This window comes from Lemur catta, chromosome 20, assembly GCF_020740605.2.
Source record: "Lemur catta isolate mLemCat1 chromosome 20, mLemCat1.pri, whole genome shotgun sequence".
NCBI classification, from domain to species: domain Eukaryota; kingdom Metazoa; phylum Chordata; class Mammalia; order Primates; family Lemuridae; genus Lemur; species Lemur catta.
Window position 1 is genome coordinate 15,684,999 of NC_059147.1, and position 14,664 is coordinate 15,699,662.

The following is a 14,664-nucleotide window of genomic DNA, read 5'->3' on the forward strand; positions in this document are numbered from 1 at the left end:
ATTAGACCTTCTGTGACAGACCCAGAACCATCGTTAGGAGAACAGGCATCTATAAACAACGGGAAGAGAGGCAACCCTTTGCTTGTGAGATAAGCCAGGCGCAGAAAGACAGACACTACTGATCTCACTTAAATGTCGAATCTAAAACAGTGGAACTCACAGAGGAAGTGAGCGGAATGGCAGCTGCCAGGGGCAGTGGATGGGGCGATGTTGGTCAAGGGATCCAAAGTTTCAGCTGGACAGGATGCATAAGTTCTGGAGATCTATCGTATGGCACAGAGAATACAGTTAACAATAATGTATTATATACTTGAACATTGTTAAGAGAGCAGATCATAAAGTTCTCACCACACATGCAAAAAAGATACCTATGTGAGGTGATGGATATGTTAATTAGCTTGGTTGTAGTAATCATTTCACAATGCATATGTATATCAAAACATCACATTGGACACCATAAATATATATATATATATATATATATATATATATATTTGTCAATTACACTTCAATAAAGGGGAAAAATAATAGCGATAATGATAATAATAACAAACATTTATTGAGTCTCAAGCATGTTCTGAATGAACATGAATGATCTTTAATTCTCACCGTAAGCCAGTAATAATACCACCAATCAATGTTTATTCAGCATCTAGCACATCCTAAATGCTATAGTTCATGATGTCCTTTAATTCTCAACACGAGTCTATGAGGAGGGTATAACAGCCCAATTTTACATGTGAATCTTAATCAAATTATGAAATTTTTCTAGGAGTTAGGATGGGATGAGGCTGGGGTTTGACCCGAGAGCTGTCTAGCTCTAAAGCTCATCCTAGCTCTCCTACGCCTTGCAGCTCTCTCCTTACGTACACATGCCTCTGTGTAGACCCCTTACGTGGCACTTGACCCGGAACCTGGGAGGCCTTGGGTCCTCGCTGTGTGGTCTGGGTGGCCCTTAGCCTTAACATTTCTTTCTTTACACATTCTGGACTGCAACCCATGCCCACCCCAGAGAGGCAAATGACAAAAGGATTAAGCACTGCCATCTATTAAGCACCTGTGCATCTTGCAATTATCCATTTACAAATGTTTACTGAGCATTTACTGTATGGATAAGGGAGAAGGTGATGTGGAGGCAAAACACCACTTTCAAGAGAGGGGGAGAGACAGACATTAAATAAGAAACTACAGAAATTAGCTGTTTAAATTACAGTCATGTTAAAAGCTATGAAGGAGAAATTCGGAGGGCCTTTCATTCACCCGTTTAGCACACATTTATGGAGAGTTGTTAGAGTCAGATTGCACTGGCTCATATGAGAGAACATAGTGGAGGCCTTGATCTAATCTGAGACACCAAAAACACTTCCTTGAGGTGTGATGTTTGGACTGAGCACTGAAACTAACTATGAGTAGGGGAAGAGTGTTCTAGACTGAAGAACAATATGTGTCCAAACCCTGAGGAAGAAAGGAACATGGGGCTAGAATTAGCTTCAGGTAAGGCTGGCCAAGTGGATGGGGACCAGATAAGGCAGATGACTTCTGCCTAATTCGCACTTGCTCTCACAACCACCCTAGAAAGTAGATAGCATTCCCATTTGACACATGAGAAAACCATATGGACACCTGTTCAATGGTGCCTGCTCAAAACCATTACCCCATCTTTTCATCTTGCCATTAGAACTTGCCTCCCACCCCAAAGGCTTCAAATACCAGTTATGAACTTTCCTAGTCTCCCTTATACCTAGGATATTAACAGGTGACTCAATCCTGGGATTGAGGATTTGAGGGGAAGTTGGCTCAGGAGGATAGTTCTGAGACAGAATATTCTCCCTCTTGATAAAAGAGAGAGGAACTGAAAGAAAGAGCCTCACCCTTCTCATTCTGCCTTCAGAACGTTCATGCAGGACACAGTGGTAGGTGCTGCTGCAGCCATCCTGTAAGCATGAGGGGAAAGCCAAGACCATCACAAAGGAGCTGCCCATCTAGTAGCCAAACTCACCCCTGGCTGCCTCAGCTCCTCTCAATATATGTGAAACACCTCTACTATTCCAACCATCTTTAAGAGGGTATTAATACCCATGGCCTAAAGTATCTGAATGAGTAGAGAAAATAAATCTCAGAAAGGCCAAACCACTTCAAAATTATACAACTAAAAAGTGTGTGGTTGGGGAAGGTGGGAGGCTGAGTGTGAATAGAGGCCTAATGATTCCAAATCCTTTGCTTTTTTCCAACCTACCATATCCACTGGCCTCTGGACTAAGCAAACACTGTTAACTTTAAAGCTCTGGACAGAACTGAGAGACGACTAATAAAACCAATGCTAATGATAACCCTGGACAGTGAGAAGAATGTTTGAGGCTGTGGCAAGCCAGCCTCAGCAGGAAGAAGAGGCGCCCAGACGGCAGGTCCTTCTGTGGGGGCCACTGCAGGACAGCTCGAGTGCAGCGCAGCCACAGAAGGGTCCAAGAGTCCGATTTTCTAACATACCTGGACTGGCAAGAGCAAGGTAGCCAGAAAACTCAACCCTCACTTGGGACTCTTAAAATGTTTAGATTAGTAAAGAATATGCTGAAATTTCCGCTTTGAAAATTGTATTTTCTCCTCCCAAAGAAAGAAGTCCCTGCTTTCTACTCCCCGTGCCTTATATGCGATATGCCAACGCACCGGTAAGGATTCCAACGGGGGGGGGGGGGTGTTGTCGTTGATGGGATCCACAGTGTAGTCAGCTGCAGGTATTTAAAGGGGGAAAGGGGGAGAAGTATTTTTCTAAAATACTAATTTAAAGAACAAATCAACATCTATTATCTCCTTCATTATGTTTTAAATTGTACAACTATAAATCACCCTGCAGCAGGTTATTCAAGGGCAGAATTACCCTGTTTGGCTTTCATGAAGGTTAGAAGAATGACATCTTGTGCTTTTGCTAGTTGAAATTTATAACTTTGCAACAGAACCAGTGTTGCAGGCCCATCCATTAGCAGGGTAGCTGCACATCTGTTAAAACTCAGCACAATGACTGGCTTTACACGGTCACAGGAAACGTAACCCAATCGTTTCAGAAGTTCTATAAACCCGAGCCATTTTTTAATGTAAAATGATTTGAAAATGCAGTTCCCTAAAACATCTGCTAAGCTCTTGCTACCCTAACACATGATATTCTCTCTACTGTTACCTGCCAACACAAATATTTGGTTGCACAAAACACCCCAAGAGGCACGTGACCGTGCTCAGCTTCAAATTTACATACTGATCCACAAAGGGCTGGCTTGGACCTAGGAACTCTGGCAAAGATGTTGTTTACCAGAACTGAAAGCTTATGTGGGGAAAAAAAAAAAAAAGGCAGGGGGCTAATTTCATGAAGGTGCTGTCAAACATTTTAAAAAGGAAACATAACTGCACAACTAGATATATATGGCAGGGGCACGAGGCTGCATTTGACAAAGTAAATGGTCCTGGGAGAAGCTAATAAAGGTTGTGAAGGCTGGAATACCATTTTCTTAAACAAGCTGGGTGAGCTCTCTGTGCTTTTCAACTGTCCAAATAAAGGTCATAGTTCTGAGACTGTAGAACTGTTTTGATAAATTAATGAAAACACATATGCTCATATGTAAAACATCATGGTATCTGGCCTAAACTGCCAATTTGCATCTTACTTGGAAGTGTGGTAGGATCCTGAAGTCATCACACACAGCAACAACTGAAAACGGCCAAAATTACCCTTGAACATCTCTTATGTCACCAGATAGTACAGTGCCTGGTTTTGTGAAGTGAAACCCATAGAGCAATATGTATGTATTATGTAAATATATTATATATACTAACCTGCAATGCATATTAATGCATGCATGTGCAAAATATAATTTTAGAGTAACTTAATTGAATAAAAGAAAGCTAGAGAGACAGGAGAGTAAATACATGATGTGCACATGATGTGACTTCATTATTAGAAAACATTTAACAGACTTAGTTTCCTTGAAGATGTTTTGGAAACAGCTATTTGAAGGATCTTCCATATTTTCTTGAACAACATTTAAAAATAAACCTATTTCCATTTTTACCTATTATTTTTATTTTATCATAAATTGGAGGGAGGGAGACAAACGCTTCTTCTTCAGGCCCCCACCCAATGCACTTGTCTTGTCCAGTCCTCTGGATCTCTAAGAGGAACAGGGCGGCAGAGACATGGCTTTACCAGTAGGGGTCACTGTGCTGAGAATTGATCCTATGAGTTTCTCATTAGTGATTATTATACTGCAGGCGGCCAAAATGGAAAAATTAATTAATTTCCAAGTGATAATGCATTTACAGCAACAATTAGAAATGTATAACTGTAAAAGGGCAACATTTAAAAGACAGATTACATTTAATAAAGTTGCACAAGAACATCCAATTGTAAAATTACTGATCTGCAACAATATTCCTTAAAGAGGCACTTAAAATAGCCTGACTCCATGAAGGGTGACCTAATTACTGTAACTAAAATCACCGTAGTCACAGCAAGTCACAGCAAATAAAAAAGGGACGTTGATATTAGCATACTGCTGTTTAATACTTAAGGGAGCCAGCTACAGTGGGGAAACGAAGGCAGAGCTTCTGAGCACAAGACTGGTGTGTATTTCTTGTTCCCTTGACCTCAAGCAACGGAATGTCTACTCCGGCAACATGCACGTCAAAAGGAAAATGCTTTCTCCAAGGTGAAATGCAGATGGGGCTATGGAGCACAAACAAAGCACAGGACCAGCCACCTGGGGATGGGAGACAGTATTAGTGCTAAGCTTCTTCATTAGCACTTGGAAATCCAACCTTTACGTGGAGTGGGAATGGGGATGCAACGCCATGGTGCACGTCCAAAAAGGTGTTTGCATTAAAATGTCAGAAATGCATCCTCTGTCCAAGAAAAAAATGCCTTATCATGATGGTAGCAAAGCCAAGATACCTAAAGAAGACAACACAGAGGGTGACTTTTCCAATCAGTCCAATCCACCCTACTAGTGAAATTCACCAGCCCCAGGTCTACACTCATGCTGACTCCTCTCCTAAATACACAGCATCCTACATGTTACTGAAAGGGAAGTGACTAGCTGTAAATCTGACAAGTAAGTTGACAGCCCCCACAGTTGCCTGCCCCACTTCATTTACTGGCACTTTTCAGAATGTCTCCTGTTAGGTCCAATGAGCCAAGGATCAAGCCTGATTTTGCTAACTAAGCACAGTTTACATTAGATATTAGACAACAATTGACTCTTCCCCAACACACAAAAATATTTATCCCACCTTTATTTTACTTATTTTATATATTTCCTTTCTTCTCCCACCTGCCCTTGTCCAGAGTCCCTGAGCCCTGGGATCAGGTGACAGAATAACAGTTTCTACTATTTTCTGTCAACAAATCCTCATGCATTTAGATGGTGAGAAGGTCACGTCCCCTTCCACCAGATTCTGTGCAGTCAGAGATCCACCGCCAAGTCTTTCCCATCACAGTTCCCTGATTAGGGACATTTCAGAAAAAGAAGAAAAGAAAACTTTCTGGCATCATAGAAGGGAGTTCCTTAGCTCCCACCAATGAAGAAATCTAAGCAAGAAGACTCAAGACCCAAAGATTACAAATTACGTTCCATGATTGGCCTTGCTGGTCCCGAAGGCACACCGGGTCAGCAGAAAACAGGAAAGAATGCACCTCTCTCCTCTCCCCCATCCTAAATTTGAACAATGCCTCATTTCAATGGCACTAGAGTCTGATTCAGACCCATATAACTCCTTTTCATATAAACTGATGGACTTAACAGAGTCTGAGGCATAATTAGGGTCAATGTCACTCTGCTCTCATGCAATTATCGAGAGTGAAGTGATGGAGAAATTTCAGAAACCTGTGACCCACCTGCAGAGGGGTCACTCATTTGCTTTCTAGATGTCAACTCCACCCTGCGACATGGAGAACCACTCCCCATAGATCCTTTCACTCCAACTCCTCTGATCTGAAGTATTCAGCTCTCGGACCACGTCTGTTTACTTTGCATAAAAACCACTTGAGTGACTAAAATAAAACATGCACTCATTTTCTCCTAAGCAGTTCAAGAGATTTTTGATGGCGTTTTAAGAGTCATATACAACATGAAGGTTAAGGATGGTAGGTGGGAATGCATGCAAGAGAAGGTGGCAGACAGCATTCAGAGGCTGTGAGATCAGTTGGAGGCTGACTTGTGATTACTTCTAAAGGCCTAAATGTGTTTGGGGAAAGAGTAATTTCTGTGAAGTAGGTGTTACACTTGGGTAACTGGGATACTGGTGTCCACTACTACGAAAACATTTTTGAAGGCCTGTACTTTTAGAAAAGCAATCTACCAAATATATTGTGTAAAATATGCATACTTCATTCAAATTACTTCCTACTGAATATTTCATGAAAGAAGTCTCTCAATATGGCTAATAAATGACCATCAAAAATGCAAAAACTTCATATCCACCTTTGTGAACATTTCTAAACCTAAGCACAGTAGTGTGCTTCATCCAAAAGGATTTGTCACTGGGGAAGTGAAGAATAAAGCACACTTCTAGCCATTGAAGGATTTTCTAGGAAAGGTTTACACCCATTAAAGAAGAAATTAGAACATCAGATACAGGTTCTCAATGAAAACAAAGGAATCACATCTGCCAATAATTCAACAGTCACAAATCTATTAATATATTTTTCACCTACTAACACAAAACAGGTTTCAAGTGCTGCACTCAACAAAACAGATTTCCAAAGTTTCTGAATCAAAAAACAAGAAAATCACACAAAAAGAAAACAAATCGTCATTTCCATCAACAATTTGAGCCAATATTGAAAAACCGCATCTTCTATCCAGCCCTCCGAGATGCCTTTAGAGAAACAAATTTAATCTAAAGCCCATGGAAATGGGTTCAAGAGCCCTTTCCAATGGCTTTAACAACCTGGCAATGTTCTTAAGACCAGACTCATCCTTGCAAGAGACCAGAGGGTGGAGAAGGGTGCCTGGGTATCTCCAGGACCTGTCCTGAGAGACGCATTAATGGTGTTTATGGCGCTAGAAGCCGTTCACTTACCATGGACTTGGTGAAAGGCCTGGCCAAGGTAAACAGCAGTGTGTACACCCACCAGCTGCGATGAATGGAGGAGTACATCATATTTCCAGGATGCACTGCGTTGGACGTGACCCCACGTGGGCAGAGGCGACGGTGCAGCTCATTGGAGAAGAGGATGTTGCAGAGTTTGGACCTGTTGTAAGCCAGCATGGCCCAATAGTCATTTTTTGACGGAGAAAGGCGACCGAAGTCCAATTTTCCCGAGGAATTGTTAATATCTGTAAATCTAAAAAATAGGAAATATGACATGAAGCAACTGAGGTTGACCTCCCATATAGCTTTTTATTTTTATTAGAAATCCAAGGAAACTATGTAGAGACTACTGAAAACTCAATCACACATACATCAAGACAAAGTATCCCTTAAAAATCGACAAAGGTGATTTAACAATATCAACCAACTGGATCCAAAGATAAGACTTTTAGTAAATGCCCACACTCTTAAGTGTAGCGACCTTAACATGATAAACTTCCCCTGCTCCTAACATATATTTTTCAAAACCTTCAACAGGAAGTTCAAAGATAATTAAATTAAATAGAAAAGCATCTTAAATAAAGGGCTGCAGCTTTTGGAAACAGAAAGATACCACATTCCTAACCTTTGACGGGGCTTTCCCAGATTATGATGGCCAATGCTTGAGTCCTGTATGTTTTCATTTGAGCATCCAAGTAAATATAGATGAGTCTTGCTGCCTCCAAGACTCTTTTGCAGATTAAAAATTAATGATTATAAAGGGGTTATAACCTTGGTGAGGTGCCATCAATAGTCTTATACGTTTAAAAGATAAATGTAAACAAAGCCAAAATGAGTTCTGGCACAGTCTAATGTTTTTAAGTATACCCACGGCATGGACGCACACAAATCAAAGTAACTAGTTGATGTTTTATAATTGGGTCTGACGGAGTCGTTAAACACCAGCTGTTTGTTTCTCTCTCTCTTCCCTTCTCTCTCGCTCTTAAATAACAACAAAGTAGTGACTGCCCTTAAAAAAATGGTTCATCACAAACAAAAGGAATTTTCTAGATGGTCTCTTCTTTGTTAAAGGACACCTCATATTTTGCCTCTTTCAGTTAATTGTGGGCACTGGGCAATACCGAAGCACAATGAGAATACTCTAGAAAATGGCTATGGAAATCAAAAAGCAAAGGGTAAAATGAAAATTATGGAATAATCCTATTGTTTCTTAATATGAGCAGTTCAGGTTGGGCTAAAACCAAGAAAAGTATCACAAGGGCAGATGAAATTCACATTTTAATGGAAATTAAATATCCTTTCTCCAGGACCCAGTCAGTGACATCCAATTTCTAGTGTTAAATGACATTGCTGCTCTGAAATCATCAACAAAGCTAGTGGCCAGAGCCATCATCAAGGGTACAGCAATGAGACCTTGAGACTAATTGTTGACTGCCTGTCTCCAAGGCCCTAAACCACAGCAAGAGCCCTACTTCCAAGCTTGATAGCTGAAGACAGTGAAACTTAGCAGGAAATTTGAAAATTTATGGGGACCTTTTTCTGGTTGTCATCATGATTGCTGGTGGGGGCCATGGATGGCAAGTGGCCTGCAATGCAGGCGGAATCTTGCTCAACAAGATTGCCTCGCTGGACACTCGTGCAGATGAAAAGCCTGTGTGTAATTATCTGAGCTTAGAGCCTAACTGTGCTTTTTTAATCCATACACAGTTTTAACATCCACTGAATTTCCAGGAGTGTAGTGTAACAACTCTATAAGTGAGGAATGAATGCACTTTCAGATTTTGTGGGTTTTTTTTGGGAGGGTGAGGCTTGACTCAATGTTGGTGCTACTGGAGTCTGCAATACCACACACCTGTTAACAGTCTGCATTTGTTACCATCACAGCGGAGGTGATTTATGCATGGGCACACATATCTGATTATCTTTCCTATAGTCCTGCCCAAGCATTTACATGTTGAAACACGTGCTACTTTGTTTCACATTTATTTTTTCTTCATATTACAGTCAAGCTATCATATTGAATTAAAAATATATTTGTACAGGGAAGTTATATTATTTCAGAACTTTATTTCAACATAGTAATAAGGTGTTACAGAAGAGTTATCACAAAAAGAAGCTTCTGAGTTGAGAACCCAGTGATCCAAGGTGTGAGACATGCCTGGGAAACTCTACCTACTTAGGGTAGAAAGGAGCACCAGGGATTTAGAGAATATGTCAAAGTTATGGAATAAATATAACACCCTTCACTCCCACTCTCCACTCTTCTTTCATTAACTACTGCTGGAAGCCCTTCTTGGCATATTTGTTCAGGCCCAACCCAACCCAGGGACCACTTTTCCCAGGAAGCTGTCCCTAACTAACTCCCCCATAGCTAGATGTCACAAGGATTTCTTGGGTATAAGTGAGGGAGAGATTGAAAGAAGCCACACAAAGCAGATTGAAATACATGTTTCCATAGAAATCAAGTATCTGCTCTCTAAGACCCAGTCCATGACATTATTCCCAGTATTCGATGATACTGCCACACCTCCAAGAACAGTAACACAACTAACAGCGTTTTGTCTGTCCATCGTGCCTCTGTTGTCAGCACATCAGATTAAAAGTCATTTTTTTAACTGGTTCCAACACTAGACTATGAATGCAGAGAAAGTACACTGTAAGACTCTTGCATGTTGCCTAGTACAGAGCCTGACACACAATAGGGACTAAATACAGGATCAGAGAACTGAAGTTTGATCATGGGTTTGGAATTCCAAACCAAAGGCCAAGTTTCCCTTATTACAAAAAGCCTTGTTTCGAGTCCTGCTCAAAAGGCAAAATTCACCACTAGGTTCAACTCTTCTATGTTCTTCATTAATATTCATACGTAGCACTTTCTAATGTTTAAGGCTTTTTGTTTGTTTTTTATTGTTGTTGTTGCTGCTGTTATTTTAGAGACAAGGGCTTGCTGTGTTGATCAGGCTGGTCTTGAACTCCTGAGCTCAAGGGCTCCTCCTGCCTTAGGCTCAGCGAGTAGTTGGGTCTACAGGCACAGGCCACTGTGCCCAGCAACTGTCTACTATTTTAGAATTAGAATTCCATGTCTTGGGTTTTAAGGATGACGCAGAGGTATTTCATTACTGGGGAAGAGTGGGTAAATTAAACTTCAAGAAGAGAAAAGTCATTCCTTCCTAGTCCCTAATCTAGAAAAAAGGCGCACACGTACACACACACACACACACACACACACACACAAAAGCCATAATGAGAGATTAGATGGAACGAGTTTAATCGTTTCAAGATGGAGAAGCACAATTTGCTAAATATCAGATGCTCCCTCTGCAAACAGTCCTCCCCTGTGAAGTTGACTCCTGATTTTCTTCCCCACATCCTCCTAGGCAGAAAACCCATTTTTAAGGTCTGATCAGCTTGCTCTGACAGCCCTCCAGAAAGTGGGAAGGGTAGACAAGCTTCTGGTCCCTGTGAACCAAGGCAGGCCTCCTGAAAAATGACCGTGTTCACCTCTCAGCTCAAGAGGCAGTAAAACAGCTTTTCAAATGCTGCCTACTCTATCTTCAAGTTGAGCAACTGACAAAGCCAAACAATAATATCTTAATAGAATTCTCCCTTCCTAGTACATTAAAATATTAACATTTGCTCTGTGGACATTAGCATTTGCTTTTGGAGGGGACCCCCCATCACATATTTCTATATATACTGCTCTGTTGTTTTTTTTTTTTTTTAAACTGAGGATTTTTTTAATTCTCCAACTAAAATAATTAGGCTAGATTCTATACAGACAAAAGGCTAGCCTATTCAAAGAATAGAACTGAATTTGCATCAGAAATTGTGTGTGTGTGTAGCAATTTGGCACTCAACACAGCTGCAGCCATTTAGAGTTGTTCAGCCAGTGCTCTGTGCTTTTCATTCTATTTTAATTGTTATCTGAAATTTTTTCACAGCAAGGAAGTCAAGTTCTCATTTCAATATGATGTATTTTAGGTATGCAGAAACTCAATTCGCTTGCTCAGACTCCAGATAAGTAACTAAAACACAGTGAAGACACAGGAAGGCTAATAAATATTTTGCCTTGGGGCACTCTAGTATAATATTTTCTGCAAACATAGGACTTTATTTTTCCCCTAACAGGGGGTCTTGACTCCAACGATGAGATTCCGCCAAGGTTTATGAAGGTAATTAGATATCAACACTTGCATTTTACAACATGGTTTAGGGCTCTGGGTTCTGAGCAAGTGCTTTCGTGGGCTGCCTGCACCAAGTATCCATGCTCACTCTCAGCTACCAAGGGATGCAGCACAAGTGTAACACACAAGCCAGTTTGGGGGAATCTGCATTTTGTAAAAATACTCTTTAATAATGTGCAAAGAATAACTGGAAAGTAGATAACCTGTCATCAGACAGGAGTGGGCCTGACAACACACTTCAGGAAGGCCTTGCCTCTAAACTTAAATGTATCTAATTCAGGAGACCAAGGCCCTTCCTCCCAAATTCATCTTTTTAATGAAATTAAGATTCAAGATCTCCAAGGTTGGCATGAATTACATTGTAGTTAAGGAGAGAACATAGACGTCACACGAAATACCATTCGAGATACAGATTTACAAAGGAAAGTGAGCAGCTGACAATTCGACATAATCTCCCATTAAATACCAGCTCATTTAAACATATCCCGCGGTGCCCTCCACATCTGGTAAACGATTGGGGCTGGCAGATTTATTTCCGGAGCTCTCTCTCCCGCCTGCCCCCGCGGTAGCCTCCCTCACTCCTTTCCAGGGCCACTCACTCCATTCTCTTTCACAAACCTGGTGTGATTTGCAAAGATAAGGCTGTCCAGATTTTGTTACCACCTAATTACTAGATGTTTCATGTCTTTTAACACGGGGGAGGATTATTACTGGCATTTTCCTTTCATTTCAGCCATCATAAATTTAAAATGGTAAAAGTAAATCTATCTGCAGTGTGTCACTTATACCATAAGCCCCTGTGTTTGGGAGTGATAAAGGGTTCAAGCTAACCCTTGGCTGGTCTCTCTCCTCCAAGTCCCTGGGGTTACATTTTATGGAAGTATGATTAAAAAAATAAGCTTCATTCTGGGTCACTAAAACATTTCAGGACTTAAGACGGAGAAGGAGGAGGAAAAAATAGGCCCTTGCACATTATTTTTTTTTCCAGCTACTCTGCTAAGAGTGAAAGCTCTTCCCCCTACCCCTGCAGCTCCCACACCAAGAAAATTCAACAGACAAAGCTCCCCAACAAGTATTAAATCTAGCCTCGCCCAGCAAGTCCTTTGTCTTTTCCCAGCACTTCTCTTTAGACAAATAGTTGTTTATCCAACTCTAGAAACAAATATGCTGAAAATACGATGAAATTTTCAAATGTCTTTTTAGTCAATTGAATATTCTTCTAATGGTAATAGAAAAGAAGTGCCATCTGATGTTTTAATTGAAATTTTAACCAAAAGAGGCATGGCCAGATTTCTAATATGCTCTAACTACAGTACTTCCCTTTCTACAATTACACAGCTAATGTCTGCATTGAATTCCCTAATTTCTCATTATAAAACAATTGGATTTCATCTCGCAGTCTTTAATTGCATTGTTTCTCCTGCTAGAATAACTGCACATTCTTCTTGGTAAGATGTTGAAGTTGTTGAATTACAAATCAATAAAGGTCACGCCATTCAGATTTGATCAATTATTATTCCATCTCTAAGCAAAATCAATGGGGAGTTCCAAGTATAGTTGTAAAAACAATCTACATTGCTATAGACAGTCCCCCCAAACAATCCCCCACAATCACACAGACACACAAAAAAGACCCGTAGAAACTGAAGACAGACTGGAAAAAGCAAGGCAGGTTGGGTGCACCCACACTTCTCCGAGGAGGACTAATCAAAATCATTTTCAGAAAGAGAGCCTTGTGGAAATGTTAGCTGGTGCAAGAAATGGGGTAAGTGAAAAAACATCAAATGCTAACCCACCTATGGGACTCTGAGGAGACCACAATGACGCGGGCAGGGGCCGAGCGGCACAACACATCCTGCAGGAGCTGGACGAGGTAGAAGTGCCCCAGGTGATTCACCTGGAAGGTGGTCTCCAGGCCATCTTTTGTCAGGCTCCAGGGTAGAGCAAAAGCTGCTGCATTGCACACAAGCACATGAAGAGACCTGAAAAATAAAATACTCAACATTATGTGGACATAAACACTCTAAAACCAAGGATAATGCATGCTCCTCAGGTATAACCAATTCCTTCCTTGTCTGCAATATGCCAGTCTTTAGAGATGGAACACCCTAGAATGTTGCATCACTGAGAGGGCAACTGTCCTGCATTGCTGGGGAATGAGAGGTTTCCTAGGACACAGGACCTTCAGTGCTAAAAACAAGGACAGTGCCAGACAAACCCAAATGAGCTGGTCACCCTAGTTGGAACTCAGGTTCTACTGCCTGATTAGATCTGTGCTTCCTAATTATCCAATTGTCACCTTCTTTGTCTGTAAATCAAAGTAGCCATTAAAACAGATATGAGAAATAAAGGAGAAAACATGCAGTAAAAAAGAGGGACCCAAGACCCAGCACATAGTAGATACCAGAAAAACATATGGAAGGGGAAATGCTCTGTCTGAGGAGACAGGCACATATTGTTTAAATATACAGTATTCCTTTTAGATGTCAGATTAAATCCACATTTCAGAAACAAGCACCTGCAGATAGATGATTGCAAGTCTGTTAAAATGTTCTCTCTTATTTGTAAATATTTAATTTGATCATAATACAATTTTTAACAATAAGCTGTTCAGGTGAATCAAAATCTTAAATTCTCATAAAGAAATTGTACTTGTCAGAAATTATCCTAATAAACTAATAAGAACTGAACAATGAAATATATTCAAGGCTATCCACAATGTTTGTAATTGCAACATAAAAGCAACAAGTAAGCTAAATATACAATTGGGAAATTATTAAGTAGAATACATCCACATGATGAAATACTATGCAGCCATTAAAGTGATAACAAACAAATCTAGTGACCCTGCATAAAACACTCATATTATAAAACAAAATATAAAATATAGTATGATTACATACAGACACACACAAACACACACACACAGATGAGGGGGGAGGGAGGGAGGGGGGAGGAGGGGGGGGAGAGAGAGAGAGAGAGAGAGAGAATGGTAATGAAGGATATATAAAAATATTAAGAGTTAGTGTATCTAGAGGCAGGTGAGCTCCAAAGTGTCTTAAATTGTCTTCTAAGTTTATCTATATTTTCTTCATTTTTTCCACATGTGGTATCTTTGTGATAAGGAAAAAAATCCAATCATATAAATATTTTACAGGGAAAACAAGCATTTCAGAAACTTAGCTAACATATCAAATAAGAGAGAAACAGAGTGGGGTTTTACAGTCACACTGGATTAAGATTCAAAGATCTGCATTTTTGTCCCAGTTTCAGACAAATCTCCAAACAAGGTCTCTGAGCTACTGATTCCTGACTCTTAAATGAGGGGTTGGATATTGATAGTGTTGTTTCCTCACATAGTTCAGATTCCATGGCAATGGCTTGCAGGTAATATTTCCTGTGT

The 14,664-nt window shown here is 40.5% G+C and overlaps 1 protein-coding gene across 3 annotated transcripts in view; it reads right to left on the reverse strand.

Annotated features, from left to right (window-relative positions):
• The window catches only part of WWOX (WW domain containing oxidoreductase), a 903,487-nt gene that overhangs the window by 626,343 nt on the left and 262,480 nt on the right, over positions 1 to 14,664 (reverse strand). For 2 of the 3 annotated variants that reach the window (XM_045533587.1, XM_045533588.1), the window contains exons 7-8: positions 13,058 to 13,243; positions 7,066 to 7,330 (exon numbers count right to left, since the gene is read on the reverse strand). In XM_045533587.1, the coding sequence (XP_045389543.1) occupies positions 7,066 to 7,330; positions 13,058 to 13,243 (451 nt within the window). Of the gene's footprint in view, positions 1 to 4,390; positions 4,746 to 7,065; positions 7,331 to 13,057; positions 13,244 to 14,664 lie in introns of those variants that run through there. The other variant, XM_045533589.1, reaches the window with a different exon arrangement.